The 18,477-nt window shown below is 35.2% G+C and overlaps 1 protein-coding gene across 34 annotated transcripts in view; it reads right to left on the bottom strand.

Moving 5' to 3' along the window:
* Positions 1 to 18,477, bottom strand: part of Gphn (gephyrin) — a 589,435-nt gene that overhangs the window by 58,276 nt on the left and 512,682 nt on the right. For all 34 annotated transcript variants that reach the window (XM_087195039.1, XM_087195042.1, XM_021247567.2 and 31 more), the window contains 2 exons: positions 17,336 to 17,394; positions 16,144 to 16,297 (listed from right to left, as the gene is read on the bottom strand). In XM_087195039.1, the coding sequence (XP_087051165.1) occupies positions 16,144 to 16,297; positions 17,336 to 17,394 (213 nt within the window). The remainder of the gene's footprint in view (positions 1 to 16,143; positions 16,298 to 17,335; positions 17,395 to 18,477) is intronic.

Raw genomic sequence — 18,477 nt, 5'->3', positions numbered from 1 at the left:
TCCAGATAAGAAAGAAAAACATTCGCAGTTTTTAGATTTAACTAAGAAGTCTTAAAAATTTTAGTTTCTAAATAGTATTAGAAAAAAATTCATGTTGTATTTCTATTAGGATGCTTCTTTGGACAAATTAGAATGATTTAATAGTTTTGGTTTAAAAGTCGTTTTGTGTTTTCTTCCTAACTTATGCACAATGTAAGAAAATTATATTAGAACAATATTCTACTTATGCAAATCTTAGGTTTATTTTCCATTCAAAAATCCTAATTTGAATCTCCTAAAATCTCCTAAATTGCCTTGATTGGTTTTGTTAGAAAATAGCAAAATTGTGATAATCTAAATTGAATGATACAAATGTCTCTTGGAAAAGAGATTTTTTTTTGGTGGTGCTGGGGATTAAACCTAGGATCTTGTACATGTTGGGTAAGCACCTTACCAATGAGTTATATCCTCTACTCCTATAAGTATTTCTTGCCTTTACTTATGACATTAATATCTTGCTTCTTAAGTCAACTCTTCTGGATTTTACCTTTCTCCAGTTGAGAATAAAAAACTATTAAGATATCTTTCATATTTCAGCTATAGTTGAGTTTCTTGGATGGCTACTAGATAATACAAAAATTTGCTCCTTTCCACTTATAAAAGGAAGGATGCTAAAATATTTGACATATTTTCATGTCCAGATTTGGAAATCCAGAATCATGGCTTTGAGTTACCATGCAAACTTTGACAATAATCTTGTTTTACTGTTTGTCTGTAGGGCAGTGGTAAAATGTGTAATCTCTAGAGCCTTAAATTGCTGCAACTTAATCTGTGGTTAAGCTATATAATTAAAAAACTTTGATGAATATGAAGGCATAATGCTTGTAGAGAGTAAAAACAATTACAGAATACCTAATACACAATCACGGTCCAACAAAAAGCAGTACAAATCTAGACTGACATCATCTTCAGAAGATAATGGCCTTATTTAGGCTGAAAGATAAAAAAAATGAAAAAACTGAAAATTAAACTGAATTTACAAATTTGCAAAACTATACTATGCCTTGTAAAATAAACAAATTATGCCAAGTTATGACATGTTAGCTTAAATTGTTTAATTGTTCAGATCATATGTTCTAAGAAATGAGCACGAACAATTTGATAGCATCATATGTTCCAAAGATAAGATTACTGATTGTTTCAGGGACTTGGCTGGATTACAAATTCTAACCAAGCCTTGTCCAGATCATCTCTACCCCTAATCACCCTATAGTAACTAGCACAACCGATACTTTATACATAACTCTGTAACTTGCCCTTTAGAGACACTACTGAGACTATCAAGGTGGTACCCTCCTTTTCTACAAATTTAAGATGCACTTTAAAAAACAGATTAACAGGGTTCTCTGGTGTTTTTAGTATTTTTTTTTTTTTTTTTTTGTACCGGGGACTGAATTCAACCTTGGGAATGCGAGGCAGGTGGCACCACTGAGCTAAATCCTTGGCCCTGTATGGGGTTTTTGACAAGTGGACACCTCAGTGGCACAAAGATACTAACGTTATTTTTCCTCAAATACTGGTTTTATTCTCTTTTCTCCTCAGTTTAATTTAGTGTTATCTCTCAGTCTGTCAATTCATGGTGATATTTTATACTATTTAAATACTATACCAAGCTGGGGTGGTGGCACACATCTGTAATCCCAGCAATGGGGAGGCTGAGATGGGAGGATCACCACGAATTTGAGGCCGGCCTGAGCTACATAATGAGTTCAAGGTCAGCCTGAACTACATAATGAGGCCCTGTCTCAGAAACAAACAAACAAACAAAAAACCAATATAACTATACCAAAGGTTTAAGAGTCACTTACTTAAAAAAAACTACCAGGCCGGGGATTTAGCTCAGTGGTTTCGCTGCCTGCTGGGCAAGTGTAAGGACCTGAGTTCGATCCCTGGTACCAAAAATAAAAAACAAAACCTGCCATTAGGGCTAGGGATTTAGCTCAGTGGTTCCAAAACAACAACAACAACAAAAACAAACAAAAAAACTGCCATAACAAATTTTAGCTCATATAGCTATAGTTAAAAAAATTTTGTAGTTACCTAATACTAGTGAACTATTACTACTTTGTCTAATTTTTATATGTGTATTTTAAAAAAGATTTATATTTAAAAATTTTATTTATTTATTTTTGGTACTGGGGATCGAACTCTGGACCTTGCACTTACGAGGCAGGTGGCTGAACCACTGAGCTAAATCCCCCGCCCTAAATTTTTTATTTATTTTTTTTATTAGTAGACATTTGCAGTACACAATGATTACATTTATTGGGAGTGTGTACATGTACATGACACATCTTCCTTTTTTTGTCTCTTTCTCCTCCCATCCCTCCCTGCTCTCTCCAATTCTTGTTCCTGTTCTCATATGTAAAAGCTCTATTTCCATTTTTTCTTCAATTCTTTAAAAAAAATTAAATTTATTGGTACATTTTAGGTATAATTATGATCACATTCATTATTGGGAATTTATACCTGTACATGATATATCTTGATTCTTATTTTTTTACCATTCCCCTTCCCTCCCTTTAACCTGTCCACTCCTCCCTATTTACATAAGCTTTGTTTCCATGTTTCCATCCCTTTCCCTTCCTTCCATCTTCCCTCCTTTCACCTCTTGTTCCCCTTCTCCTTTGAAAAAGATCTCCCTACTTCCTATCATCCACCTTTTATTCTGCTCTTTATTTATATTGTGGGTTTCTCATATAATAGAAACCATGTAATATTTAAACTTGCATGTCTGATTTATTTCACTTAATACTATGGTCTTGAGGTACATCCATTTACCTACAATTTACCTACAAATGCCTCAGGTTTATCTTTATGCAGAGCAGTACTCCATTGTGTACAAATACCACATTTTCTTTACCCGTTCCTCTATTCATGGGCATATAAGCTATATTATAAATTGTGCTGCTATAAACATGGGTATGCATGTATCACTGTAATTGATGACTTTAACTCTTTCAGGAAGGTACCTAGAAGGGAAATAGCTGGGTCAAATGGAATATTTTGTTTTAAAATAATTACAAATTAATAGGAAGTTGTCAAAACCATAGAGAGGCTCTCTGTATCCAGTTTCTCCCAACGGTAACATTTTATACACCTATGGAATAGTATCGAAAGTAGGAAACTGACATTTGTGTAATACACATGTATAAGTCTTTGCCACTTTTCCACATGTGATTTGTGTAACTGCATCTTCAATCAATCAGGATTGGAATTATCCAATTGTTACAAAGTATTCTTCATGCCAAAGTTATGTTCATGATCTCCTTTCCCCCTGTGCCCTCCCAGTCCCTAGGAACCATTAATATGTTTTCATCTTTATAATTTTGTCATTTTGAGAATGTTTCATAAATGGGATCATATAAGATGTGACCTTTTGAGATTGCCTTTTTTCACGCAGAATGATGCTCTTGAGATTCACCCGGTTATGGCATGGAGAAATAGTTTGTGCTTTTTGATTGGTATTTCTAGTTTGTGGCTATTACAAATAAAGTAGATCATATATTTAATGTAATTAGTGATATATTAGGACTTATAATAAATGGCCTGCCATTTTATTTTTCATTTTAGTTCTTTTATTATTTTTCATTTAGTTTCTGTTTTCTTTTTCTTGCCTTCTTGTGGATTATTTGAACGTTTTTTAAAATTCCATATTTATTTATCTATAGTAATTTTGAGTGTATCTCTTACAGATTTTTTGGCAGTCCCTCTATATAGTACATTATAGTACATAATTTATCAACTGGGTTATAAGATTATCCAGTATGTGGTCATTCGAGAGATGCAAATGAAAACAATGCTGAGATTCCACCTCACTCCAGAAAGAATGGCTGCTATCATGAAATCAACCAATAACAAATGCTGGTGAGGCTGTGGGGAAAGAGGAACCCTGCTCCACTGCTGGTGGGAGTGCAGACTGGTGCAACCACTGTGGAAATCAGTATGGAGATACCTCAGAGAACTAGGACTGGAAGTCTCATTTGACCCCGCTCTTCCACTGCTGGGGATCTTCCCCAAAGAATTAAAAGAATCATACCACAGTGATATATGTGCGCCCATGTTCATAGCAGCACAGTTTGTGATAGCTAAAACTTGGAAACAGCCCAAATGCCCATCAACTGGAGACTGGATAAAGAAAATATGGTTTTTTAAAATAAAATGGATTACTACTCAGCCACAAAAAATGAGAAATTAGAGACATTTATAGCTAAGTGGATGCACATTGAGGCGATACTCTTAAGTGAAATAAATAAGACATACATGTATAAATACCAAATAGTTTCTCTGGTGTGAGAAACTGAAAGTGTAAATAAGGACTAAATGTATGATAGGTAATGTGAAATAGGAAGAAAAGGGGCAAAGGGGGAAGGAAGTGGGAGGGCTAGGGGAAAGGATAGAAGGGAATGGGATTAAGATGAGAAAATGGAAAAATAGGAACAAAATCTTTGTAAATAGGGAGGAATGGAGGGGTTGAAGGGAGGGCTGGGCAAGGCTGAAAAATAAGAACCAAGAGAGACTATGTAAAGGTGCAAATTTCCAATGATGAATGTCATTATATTGTATACCTAAAATGTACCAATGAATAATCGATAATGCAAAATAGGAAGAAAAGGTCCAAAGGGGTAGGGGTAGTGGGAGGGGCAGGGGAAAGGAAAGAAGGGAAAGGAAAAATGATGAGAACTAGAAAAAATGGAAATAAGGTCTCTGTAAATAGGGAGGGGTGGAGGGGTGAAGGGAGGGCTAGGAATGGGGAAAAAATAAGAACCAAGATGCATTATGTAAAGGCACAATTCCCAATGAGAAATGTAATTGTGTTGTATATCTACAATGTACCAATAAAAGAATTTAATAAAAAAAAAGATTATCCAGTATGTTTTTTCTATCCATTAACAATTTCTTATACTACCTGTGTTATATAAGATATGATCTATAAATATTTACAAAATATTAAGCCAAGGGTCTAGAATCTAGGGTTAAGAATAAAGCAGGAGAATTTCTTTTCAACTGTCTTTAAGGGAATATGGTGGTAAACAGACAAGGTGGGTTTTTTTGTTGTTTTGTTTTGATAGGGTCTTGTTACGTAGTTCAGGCTGGCCTTGAACTCATTATGTATCCCAGGTTGGCCTCAAACTTGCAGTGCTTCTCTTGCCTCAGCCTCCTGAGTGCTGGAATTATAAAGGGGCACCATCATGCCCAGCCAGACAAGGAGTTTTATGACTCAAGGATTTGGGCTACAACTGGTAGTGGTAGCTTGTCTCCTGTTGGCATCTTGACCCTTTGATCCTTTGGACTGCAGATGGTGTAGTATTTGGAGTCCATATTTCTTCTAGGGAATACATTATGGAATACTGATTGCTGTAATTATGAAGGCATAGTAACACTTACTACCAACATATCACAGAGGGAAGGGTATAGTGAAGATAAATGAGATAATATTAATTAAGGTACTGTTAAATCTCTAGAATAGAGGCAATATATAAATATATGTTGCTATAGTTTAGTACGAGAGACTAAAACATCCTTTTATGATCATCTTCAAGAACTCTTATAATAAAAGAAATATAAGTATAGAATAATTGAAATGAAGAAGAAAAGGTCCAAAAGGGAAGAGGAAGTAGGGAGGGGAATGGGGGAAAGGAAAGAAGGAAAGGAAAAAATATGAGAAAAGAAGGAAAAAACAGGAACAAAGTTTTTGTAAATAGGGAGGGGTGGAGGGGTAGAAGGGAATAAAGGGGAATGGGGAAACATAAGAACCAAGATATATCATGTACAGGTACAAATTCCCAATGATGAATGTGATCATAATGTATACCTAAAATGTACCAATAAACTTAATAGAATTAAAAAACCCCGATTCTCTTGTGAGATAGAGCTTAATATAAAATGTTAATTCAATATAAAATTTAAACTCCATACCTGAGATTATTTGTTATAAATAGAAATGTATAGGGTATTAGGGGTTTAGCTCAATGGTAGAGTATTTGCTTAGCACGCATAATGCCCTAAATTCAACCTCTAGCACCCACCCCCAAATTACACAATTACTTTGAAGATGAAATAAAATGCCTACTTTTCTGTTTTGTAATATATGGAGTCTATCTATATATCTATCAACAGAACATATAGGTATAATTTATAAATATATAGATATGTAGATAATAGGTAACATAAATACAGACACAGTACAGAGGAGAGCTGGGATACATGTTATCATATACTATAAATTAGTGCTGTTAATAATCAGTAGAAACTTATTCTGAGGCACCACTGTGCTTAATCATTGTAAAATATTCTATAAATTGTGGTGGGCTCAAAGTGGAAAAAGAGTACATTCTAGTGAGCTCACTGGTCAGTTCTTTGAGCACTGGGAAGGAAACATAGAGAGCTGAAAGAAGGATTGGAAGATGGAGGGAGAAAAGGAGGGGAAAAATAGATCTCCGTGAAGCAGCAGAGTGGGAATGGGAGTGGAAATAGGTAGTAGAGTAGAAAAAAAAAACCTAACAAGTTTTTCTAGAGACTGCCCTCTCATTTCTCCTTTTTTTTTTTTTTTTTTTTGGTACCGGGGATTGAACTCAGGACCTTGTGCTTGCAAGGCAGGCGGTGGCACCACTGAGCCAAATCCCTGGCCCTCATTTCTCCTTTTAATGTCAGGAATGAGGGAACCACTCTTTTGGTGTTTTTAAAGCTGTAATGTGTCCTTTAATGAACAGGAATATGTATGTAAAGGAAGGAGAAGTATACATACTCATATAATATTATGCAGCTAACAAAACAATTTTTAAGGAGATAAAGTTATAAGAATGCTTTCATATAATGTTAATTTTTTTTAAGACAGGGTCTCGCTATGCAGTTCATGCTGACCCTCAACTCACTATGTAGCCTAGGCTGGCCTCAAACTCACAGTGATCTTGCCTCAGCCTCCCAAGTGCTGGGATTACAGGTGTGTGCCACCATGCCTGGCATAATATTAAGTTTTTAAAGGAAAAATTTTATGTATATTATGATGACAGCTATATAATTAGCAATATAAATTTATGCTAGGCATGGTGATTTTATGTATGATTTTCCCTCTTTTTAAAATATTTGATGATAACCAAAAATACTCTTAAAAAGATGTACAAGCCAGGGCTAGTGGTGCTGGCCTATAATCCTAGCATTCTGGGAAGCTGAGCAGGAGGATTGTTAAGTTTGAGGCCAACCTGGGCAACTTAGAAACTTAGTGAGACTCTCTCAAAATAAAAAATGGGCAGGGGCAGCTCAGTGCAAAGGCCCTAGTTTCAGCCCCCAGTACTGTAAAACAAACAAGTAAACAACCCCCCCCCCCCGAGATGTATGTATGATGTATGTGCAAGGAATTATATGATAAATGCAGTGTGGCTGATTGAAATAAAGCTTACCTAGGTAGTCAAAACTGGAAGAGAACAAATATAGTGAGTGTGGTAATGGGCCTCATGTAGGAAGAAACATGTGGAACATGGTTTGAAGATACATAATATTTTCAAGTGACTAGATTTTAATGAGAAGAGATATGCAGACATGAAGTCTGGTTAGATGGTATAGGATTTGTTTAATTACTGAATTAATGAATTAAGACAAGAACTAAAAGTAGGCCATGAAAGATTACAAAACAATAATAATACTGTTAGCAAGGGTATGGAAAAACAGGCACTTCACAGTAATTAAGGGAAGATTAAAGAGTACATTTTTGGAAGTAATTATGCAAAAACATTATCCAAAGCCTTAAGATAAAGAAGGCATACCTTTCAACCTAGCAATTCTATTAATTTAATAAAAACATACAAAATACAAGTAGAATTAGATGTTCATCATAGCATTTTCTATTTTAATTCTTTTTTTTTTGGTACTGGGGATCGAACTCAGGTCCTTGCGCTTGCGGAGCAGGTGGCGGAACCACTGAGCTAAATCCCCGGCTCTGCATTTTCTATTTTAATAGGAAAAATGCCTAAAACAAACTAAATGCCTAATAAGGTAATTATGTGAAACACATTCAATAGAATTGCTATGCATCCATCAAAGATAGATTACAGATATGTATTACTGACACTTCAGATATTTGTGATGTGGTGTTTTAAGTGAAAAAATGCAAATCATAAAATAGTATTTATTGCACTTCCACTTTTAACATATATATATATTTATCTGGGCACAGAAATAAAACTGGATAACTATATAGCAAAACATTAGGAGGTTTCTTTCTCATTTGTGGATTTCATCAGAGTATAAGTTTCATAAGGCCAGAGGTGGTTGTCCTTTTATTTACTACTGTATTCCCAGGAAATAAATAATATTTTGCACATAGTACAGATTGAATATATAATAAGTAAATGAATGAAATCTTACTTATATTTTCTAATTTCCTGTAATTAAACTGTTAACTAGAATCTAATTTCTTTATAATACAACTGATGAGTATATACTAAAAAAACTGAAAGCAAGATCTTAAAGAGATATTTGTAGTTTTTGTATTATTCGCAATACCCCAAAGGTAGCTACAACTCAAATGTCTATCAACAGAATGGGTAAACAAGATACGATATACACATACAGTGGATTATTATTCATCTTTAAAAAGGAAGGAAATTTTGACACATGCTGCAATATAGATTAACCTTGAGGGCATTCTGCTAAGTGCAAGATGGCAATCACAAAAAGACAAATATTGTATAATCCCACCTATATGAGCTATCTAGAGGGAGAGGGTAGAACGGCAGTTTTCAGAGGCAGGTGTAAGAGCGTATTGGAAAACTGTTAATGGATATAGAGTTTCTATTTGGTAAGATGAAAAGACTTCTGGTAAGTGGTTGTACAAGAATGTGAATATAATTAACACTGTTGAATTTACATAAAAAATAATTAAGATTGTAAATTTTACTACAATAAATTTTTAAAAACAATTTACAAAGGTCACTAATGATAGTGAAAATAATCTTGAAGAAGAGTAATATTATAAAATGAGGCAATACAGGAAAGAGGTATTCTTTAGATGGGATCAAGGGAAGCATAGTGAGTGAGATTAGAAAATGGTGGAATATCAGGCGGAACTATCCAAAGGAAGGTGAAAATAGAGGCTTGAATTTACAAAAGAGGTCAGAATTGGGACTACAGATATAAGAAATTATCTGCAGATATTTGACATAAGACGAAAACTCTAAGGAGAATTCAGAGAGTGTGGAGGACCCAATAGACAACAGAATCTTGGAGGAACACTCCATTTAGGTCATGGTAGAAGAGTAAATAACAATAGAAAGAAAAAAATAGTAGGGCATCAAGAGAGAACAGAGTTACAGAAAGAAACAATTTTATAGTGGTAGGTAAGGAATGTAATTGATATTGAATGGTACACATAGGTTAAGAAGGATGACTGTCACAGGGGAATTTGGAGGTTAGGAGGTTATTAGTGTCCTCATTAAAGCAGTTTCTGTTATACAGTAATGAAGTACTAATCATATTCTTGTTTTAAGAAAAAGTGGATAATGAAGGAAAGGCAGTAGGTATAGACTTCTCTTTTGACAAAGCTAGTAGTGAAATGAAAGGGAATAATGCAGTAGCTCAAGGATGAACAGGGTGTTTAAATACAAATTTTCTTATGATAATAGTAATCTCTGTATATTTTGACATAGAAGTAGGAGGAACCTCTAGAGAGAAAACAAAGACATCAAGGATAAACAACAACAACAACAAAGATTTAGAAATAAAAGGTCCCAGGAAGATTAAAAAAAAGGTTCGTGAAGTAAGTACCTTTTCCTTTGGGTTAGAATAAAGGAAGATATCTGAAGGAATAGGAGAAATTTTGAGGTAGTGGGTAGGGATGATAAGGAAGTCTTCCTCTAGCTCATTTTGAACAGACGTTTTTTAACTTTTTAAAAAACTTAGGGTGGTAAAGTCATCTGCCAAGTGTAGGAAAGCAGGACTGCTACTGATGTTTAAAGAGGGTATGGAATGCATGACTAACTTGTCCACTTGAGGAATGTGTCAGAGAATCAACAAGACAGTTAGAAAAGAATTACTGAACAACTTTAAGTTCCAGGTTGAGATTAAATGGCAGAAATTTCAAGTTGGATAGGCACTCACAAGTCTATGAATTTCTTTAGTAATGCTTTTCTGCTTGAGAACAAAATGGAGAAAGTGGAGGATGGAATGATTTAGTTTTTTTTTTTTTGGTACTGGGGATAGAACTCAAGACCTTGCTCTTGTGAGGCAGGCATGGTGCCACCGAGCTAAATCCTTGGCCCTGGTTTGGGCATTAGCATATAAGCAAAAGAATAGATTAAAGGATTTAAACTAGAAAGTACTAGTGAGGGCGTCTTTAAAGTGGTGAGCCATGGCCTTTAATCTAGGCAAGAAGTATGGCTTACAAGAAAGTAATGGACTACCTAATTGGATAGGTTTCAGAGATTGCCATTGAAAAATTTAAGTGGGAAGCATTGTGATATAGTGTAAAAAAGACATCGTAGCCAAAAGATTTAGGTGGGAAATCAGTCTGTACCACTTACACAAGATATATGATGGGCAGGTTGTTTTTGAGTATCAATTTCCTGTTTTATAAAACGAGGATTAATCTCTTTGAGTTGCTTGAATCATAAGGCAGATAGCAATACTGGCTAGTCTTTGAATACTGGGAAGTCTTTCAACCTCCTTTCTTTTTTTCTCTTATTAGTGGGGGTAAGGTTTTAAAGAATCCAGTTTTTGTAACAATGGTTACTTTTGGAAGACCCCAATGATGATTACACAGAAACTTTACACTTTTACATAAATAAAATTCAAAATTCTGGGCTGGGGATGTAGCTCAGTGGTACAGCACATGCCTGACATGCATGAAACCCTGGGTTCAATCTCCAGTGCCACAAAAACAAAACAAACTTGTTTGTATAGGCCTCGGTTATTGACAATAGCTGGGAAAATGATAAAAGATGGAACAGAATAAGCAAAGACACAGTGAAGATTAATAAACCCAGATCTGTGTGTATGGGGGGAGGGAGAGAAAGGTAAAGAAGGAGAGGAGGAGAGAGGAAGAGGGGAAAAGAGGAAAAGAGACGAGAGAGAGGGAGAGGGATTGTTTCATCAATATTTCTAGTGGAGTTTCTAACAGGTATCTCAAACTTGACACGTTTGAAATAGAATCCCTGATTTCTATTCCCTGATATTTCTAGGTAAACAACTATCCTTAGATTTGCTTAGGGAAAAACCTTGAGTTCATCTTGATTCTTACACTTGACCTTAGCCAAAAGGCCGAGAAGCGATCATCTTGACTCATATATTTTCTTATATCCTATTTTTATTTTTTCCTTTTTTCTAGTACTGGGAATGAAACTCCGGACCTTGCTTTTGCCAGGCAGGTGTGGTGCCACTGAGCTACATCCTTGGCCCTCTTATATTCTATTTTAAAATCTGCAACAAGTCCTGCTAGCTTTACCTTCAAAAGATATCCTGAGTCTATTATATCTCACCATCTCTACTGTTACCCCCTGGTCCAAATATTTTACTACTGAACTGAATAGCTTTCTAACTAGTCTCTTTACTTTTCCTCTTGTCCCTACTGTCCCCACATGCTATGTAGAAGCAGAGTACACTTAAAATTTAAGACATAGTATGTTCCCTTATGTTCCACGTTGTTTTCTTGCCTCAAAAGCGGCCCTTTAGAATAAAATGATCTAGCTTCTGTTACCTCTCCAAAGTCAGCACCTTTTATTTTGCTTCTTGCCATATTGATCTTCTGGTGTTCCTTAATCACGATAAATGGGGATTTACCTTTTGCTGTTTCCTCTGTCTAGAACACAGGTCCCCTACAGGGCATATACTCTCAATGCATTCAAATTCCATTTTATCAGTGAGGCTTTTTTATCCTATCTATAATAGAAGACTTCAACAGTCATGTCTAGACAGGAAAATAAAAATCTCTTCTAGATATTTCAAAGGGAGGGGGATGGGAGTAGGGAGTGTTTAATGTGGGGAATTCATTATAAATGTGTTGTGAAAGTTGACGGGGCAAAAGGAGAAAATTGTGTTACCAAAGGTGAGTGACTGCATGAAGGCATTATCTCCAAGGCTGTTGGTGGGTGGAGTGTTATTACTAAGTTGAGAGAATTGTACTGCTGCTGATGCTTCTACTTTATCACATTTTAATATCATGTGAATGCATTCCAGTGACAGAACCTAATTAGACCACAGCTGCAGAGCATAGCACATCTAATTTTTAGGTTTCCAGACTGATTGTTAGACGGGGCAGTATACAAGGGGTGAAGTGGGGTAAATTTCAACAGATAATATCTGGTACATACCTCTTCTACTAACACTCTTTATAATCTTGTCTTTTAAAATTTTTCTTCATACAACTTATCACTATTTATTTATTGATAAACTCCCAATTAGAATATAAATTCTGTACGAGCAGATCAGCAGTATCAGAACACTGCCTGCATAAGCAGCACACTGAGTGAGGAAGGGTGGTATGACCTAGTGGAGAGGAATATTTTTATTACTATCATTGTTTAGAATTGCCAGTACATGGTGATAATAGAAAGCAGACTGATTTTTAGTCAGTTTTATTATTGTTTTCTAATTTTCTATAGAAAATGCTCTGCTTCTAGCTCTGTTACTTTAGAAATTTGATAAAGATAAAACATCATCTTATTACTAGGCAACTTTTTCCTCTTTTCCTCCCTCCCTTTCTTGCTCTTTCTCTTTCTCCACCCCCTCCCTCTTTCTATGTTATTGGGGATTGAACTCAAGGCCTTAGCACTGAGTTACATCCACAGGCCTTTTAAAATTTTTTCTTTTGAGATAGGTCTTGCTAAGTCATCCACACTGGGCTTGAACTTCTGAACCTCCTGCTTCGGCTTCCCAGAGTGCTAGGAATATGGGGGTGGATCAGTATGTCTGGCTAGGTAATACTGACTATGGTAAAAATGATCTCCAGTACTTGTATATAGCCTGGGTGACACTATAAATGAACTATAAATACCTAGTGGGAAGTCCTAGGTTTGAGTTTCCGTGTGTGGTGATATTTATAACTAGGCATTTACCTTGTAGAGGGCCTGGAAACTATCTAACCAAGATTGTTATAAGAAATATTGATTCCTATATAGAACATGTGGGTTCTAAGTCAGGGTGTCTCCCACACTCTCCTAGTATGAGTCTTATTCCCTTTACCTAAGCTGTCACTTGGAGAATAAATAGAATAGCTATGGATAGCTATGTGGACTGCTAAGAGTGTAAGTCCCTCTGAAGAAGAAAACCTATATTGCTCTGCTGGACCTGAGATTCTTGTTCAATACCTTTCCAAGCAAATGAGTTCAAGCCATGGTCTATTCAATGTCTTATTAGTCTGATTCCTTCCCTCCTTCCTTCCTTCCTTCCCTCCCTCCCTGCCCCCTTTCTTCTTTCTTTCTTTCCTTCCTTCCTTTCTTTTTCTTTCTTTCTTTCTTTTTTCTTTCCTTCCTTCCTTTCTTTCTTTTTCTCCTTCCTTTCCTTCCTTCTTTCTTCTTTCTCTTTCTCTCTTTCTTTCTCCCCTCCCCTCCCCTCCCCTTCCCTTCTCCTTCCTTCCTTCCTTCCTTCCTTCCTTCCTTCCTTCCTTCCAACTTTTTTTGTGGTGCTAGAGTTTCAACTCTGGGCCTTGCACATGCTCAGCAAATACTCTACCTCTGATCTACAGTCTCAGCCTTCAAATCTGAATGTTTAGTTAAGAGAACCCCTTGGTGAGCATTATGGCATGTAACAGATGTTTGGTATACATTTATTGAACAAGTTTATGAAGGTGGGAATTCATGCCCACAATCAATTAATGGTATTATCGAAATTTTAATATGTATAGCCTGTTGAAATCAACAAATGTCTAAATTAGTTACTCTGTGTTACAGTTGATAAATCTATTTCCTTAATTGTGAAAGAATTCTCTCATCTTCAAGGTTATACAGTTAAAATATTGAGCAGGATTTGAATAATATACATAGACATCTTCTATGATATTCTTTGTGTTGCTTAAGGCAACTTCTTACTTACTTCTTACAATGTCGTGTTGGTTGTAAGAAGTAGACATATGTGAAACCAAACATATCAAGGAGAAACAGCACATATAAAGGAACCTGGCACTGTGACCAGCTGAATTATAGCCTTGCCACACTAACAGATAAATGCAATTTCTTTTGGCCTCTGAAAGTAATGAAAAAGGTTTTTTGGGAGGGCCTATTGCTTACTACACATCAGAGAATCACAAGCTGTCAGGAGAGATACTATGCTTTATTTGTCTCTTTTTTAATCTCTCTCTTGCCTGGCACAGAGGTACCCAAGAAACATCTGTTGTGCTAAACTAAACTATATGGTCATGGCAAAAGCTAATTTTGAATAGGATGAGGGTAGGATGTTGGCCAATATGGAACCAGAGATTGTAGGAATTAGAAGCAAATTCCTTTCTGATGCTAAATATATTGCCAATTGGTCCTAGGGATATTAAAATCATTGCTATATATATCAAAATGAAAAGAATATTTTATGTAAATCAGTAGTTTTAGGGAATGACTAGTGCATCTATAATGGGAAATGAGTAAATCTGGAATATTAATTCCCTTGAAAACCATGCTAAGTATAGCAGGCCAGAGTAAGTAAGAGAACGGAGTCATATAGAATCACTCAAAGCCTCTTCAGGGATAATGAGTTCTGTGGGGACAGGGAACTAAAACCATAAATTCTTCCTTAGACTCTATGATAGAAATATCATCTCTGTTAACACTCTATCACCTTTCCTTATGACCAGTAAGTAGTTTTAATAGCATGTAAAAAGTGGCTTTAAAAATACTACTAATATACTCTGGGGGTTAACAAACAATATTAGTCCAGTGCTACAAAAACATTAGAAAGACTATGAGTGACATAGCCCAAATAAAGTTTCCTAATAATAGTTATTTATGAGTTTGGTTATTCTATGTACCTTTCCCAAATCCCGTGAACTTAGTTGCCCAAAACATTTAAGTAAATCACAAATAAGAATGGTTCACTGAGTCAATTATTTTAAAAGAAATTTCTTCCTGATGCTAAATATAGTGCCAGTTGGTCCTAGGGATATTAAAATCATCATTTTATAGATCAGATTGAAAAGAATATTTGTTTCAGGTCATTCAATAGTTTCAGGAATGACTACTGTACCTATACTGGGCCATAAGCAAAATGTTGACTTAGTACTCCATCAGCAAAACAAAAGATTCTATTTTTTCCTTTGTCTTAAAGAATCATAAGAGTCATTGGAATTCCAAAGAGTCATTTTCATTTCCAAGGCCTTGAGAAATTAAAAATGCTAATGAAGGGGTACTTTCAGAATAAAGTTAGAGATTAAAAACAAAACGTAGCTGTGTTAAATCTTTTCTTTAATAGTATGGTCTGAAGGAATTATTTTTTAGAATTTCAGTAGTTTCAAATTTTGCTTTAAGGCTTTAAATTTCCAGCAGCAGATTCACTTTCAATATTATCAGTGTGAGGTTTTTAGCAACATAGGCAAAATAGTAAGCAGACGTTTTTCAAAATTTCTTAGAAAAAGAATGACTAAATTCCCTTTCTAAACCATTTTTTAATAGTATGCACTAAAGATACTATCAGAAGAGAAAAAAATGATTATCAAGTCCCTCCTGGTGGCTAAAGATCTCATGGAACTTTAAATAAGGACAAAGCATAGTATCCTCACTCACTGATTTATTTCCCACTCTGGGTGGCCCATCATTTCAGCAACAGGATAAGCACAAGTCATTGCCCTAACAGACAAAGTATTGAGTTTGCACAGTTTGATATCTATAGCTTGCTGCTAATGTTCTTTATTTATGTGTACTGAACATATGGAAAGGTCACTGCTTATAATATTTCATTCTAATAAATGGAAGGGAACATTTCTTATTATGTAATTTCTAGTTTTCCTTCTCATCTTCTGTACTTGAACTACACCCCGAAGCCAACTTATTTTCTTTTTATAGGAATGTAATCCCATTGGTAAGATCCAGAAACTACAATCTTCTATTTATAACATAGAACACATGTCAGAAATGTCTTTATCTTGAAAGCCCTCTCTCCTAATTTTTTTTTTTTTTTTTTTTTTTTTACCTCATTCCCTGTTGACATGACTGCAACAACTGGAAACTTATTAACTTCAACCTCTGTGACTCCTACAGTTGCCAGGAGACCGATTTCTGAGGGGCCCATGTGGGTTCCTTTGGCCAAAACGCATTCTCCTCTTTTAATGTCATGGCCGATGGGTCTGAAAGTTAAAGTAGAACGGTAAGAATAACATTTTCTCAACTCAGAAGGAAATTGTAGTGTCAGAGAAGGAAGAGATTCAAGGGGAGAAAAATATCCACAGATGAGGCAGGAGCAAAATAATCAAATAAAGACATTTAAAAAACTCTTTTTAAAAAAGTTAACACAACAGAAGACAGAAACAGTACTTCTATTAACAGTACTGCTAAATGAAAATATATCACTTCATCTTTAAACATTATTTTACAAATTGGTTTGTACTACATGTATTTGGAAGTACCAATTGCAAACTTTCTCTAACATAAAGGAAAGATTTGTATGGAAATACCTAGTGCCATTAACAGAGACCCACAGCAGGTTAGCTTTGTAGGGATAATAATGTTAGTGAGGTTACATTTGCAGAAATAATTTCTAATGACTATTTAGGTTGGTCCTAATCCGAGGTCACAGAGGTATATTCATTCACCTTGCCCTGTTGCTATAGGGATGGGAGATGCATAGCCTGTGTTACACTGGGATGTTGGACAAATTAGTATTAATGGAATCTAGGCAAACATTCCGTTGTAAGAAAAGTAATTTAAAGCATATGCACTATTTATGGTAGGACAATAGACTCATTTTTGTTTGTGAGGGGAAGCAGGTTATTCTATTATTAAGAGTAGTCAGTAAAAGATGCACTATCATCTAACTGTGTAAATACTCAACTCTTTCATTATGTGTTAATATCAATTTCTAGATAATTTAGGGAAGGGGTTGGATAATTTTGGGTTATTTATAGATAGAATTACCTGTGGATTATGTAGGTTTATAATTTTACCTTCCTCTCTGTTGATTATTTCATTTATCTTTATCATTTTCTTAAAAAGTAGGCAGGGCAGACATGGGATATAGAATTCAGAAAATTCACTTTGTTTCTTATTAAACTCCAAGGAACATGGATATTTGACATTGCTGTGAATTTGTAACAGTCATGTTCTCCTGAGTTTATGATGAGGTAGATAGAAAACTTGGCTATACATTCTATATGTTAGGAACTTACCTAATATCTTGGCCTGGCCGAGCCTGCACTAGAATTCGCACTTCAAGTTCTTCAGTGCCCTACAATCAGAGAAGGGTGTGTAATTTCAAACAGAAAAATCTAACAATTTCTGATCAGTAGAATTTAGTTTCCCTGATACTTCTATCATTGATTGGCCAAATACAGAGACCGGAAACCATTTGATAGCTGTTAGAAATTATGATTTTCTAATGCAAGCTCCTGAAAAGTTAGCTTTGGTGCTCATAAGTAAGTAAATAAACAAATATTTTCTCTAATTTTCATTTGTTTAAAAATGTATCAATTCAAATATTGGATTTTACTTTGTAACTAGTATTTTCTCTCTATATCTCTAGATATTTTAAGGTAAGCATATAATACAAGGTACATATGTGTTATATGCCTACCCTAACAGATAAATGATAGTACGTGGAGGTAGGTGTTCTGTTCCCTGAATCATGGGATCATTACCAAATCAAAGCTCTGAAATACCTGCAGAAATTTCAATGAAGGACTTATAGTTCGTTTGGTAGTATATTTCTGTAAACTAATGGTGATCATCAATTTCACATTTATGGGTTGCTGATGATACTGTGACATTAGAACTATGTCTTAGCATCTAGAAGCTAAGGATACATGTGTTTTGGATTTCAATGGGCTTTTCTGATGCAAATAAATCCCAGCTTGGACAGTTTTAACAGTAGGCAATGTGATCTGTATGCCAAGACTTGAATTTTATAAGCCCTACATGTGGGAAAGTGATTAAAAAGAACCTCTCCAGATTGAGAAAAATGCTGTCAGCATTGCTAATATTTTAGTCTACTCAACCTTGGAAAATATATATTTATTTATTTTTTTACCACAGCTTAGAAATATAAGATATTTTAAACTTCTTTATAAAACAAGTAAGATTACCAGTCATTAAAACCTCAGTTGAATTTTCCTACTTTATTACTGGATGATACTCTGGTTTCAACAGTCGCCTCTAGTTTCAATGAGAAAAAAGACATGTGTAGATCTATGCCCAAGGCCTTGTTATGGCTTGTGCCTAGATGTACCCCAAAGCCTCACAGAGTCATACTTGGGGTTTTTCAGAGGTGGTTAGAATAGTATTCTACAGTGTGTTAAGGGCACTAGGATTAATG

Source organism: Heterocephalus glaber, unplaced genomic scaffold (assembly GCF_053883595.1).
Source record: "Heterocephalus glaber isolate CG9 unplaced genomic scaffold, H.glaber_assembly_v1.0 deba00001608, whole genome shotgun sequence".
Taxonomy (NCBI): domain Eukaryota; kingdom Metazoa; phylum Chordata; class Mammalia; order Rodentia; family Bathyergidae; genus Heterocephalus; species Heterocephalus glaber.
This window is presented reverse-complemented; position numbering and strand designations above follow the sequence as displayed.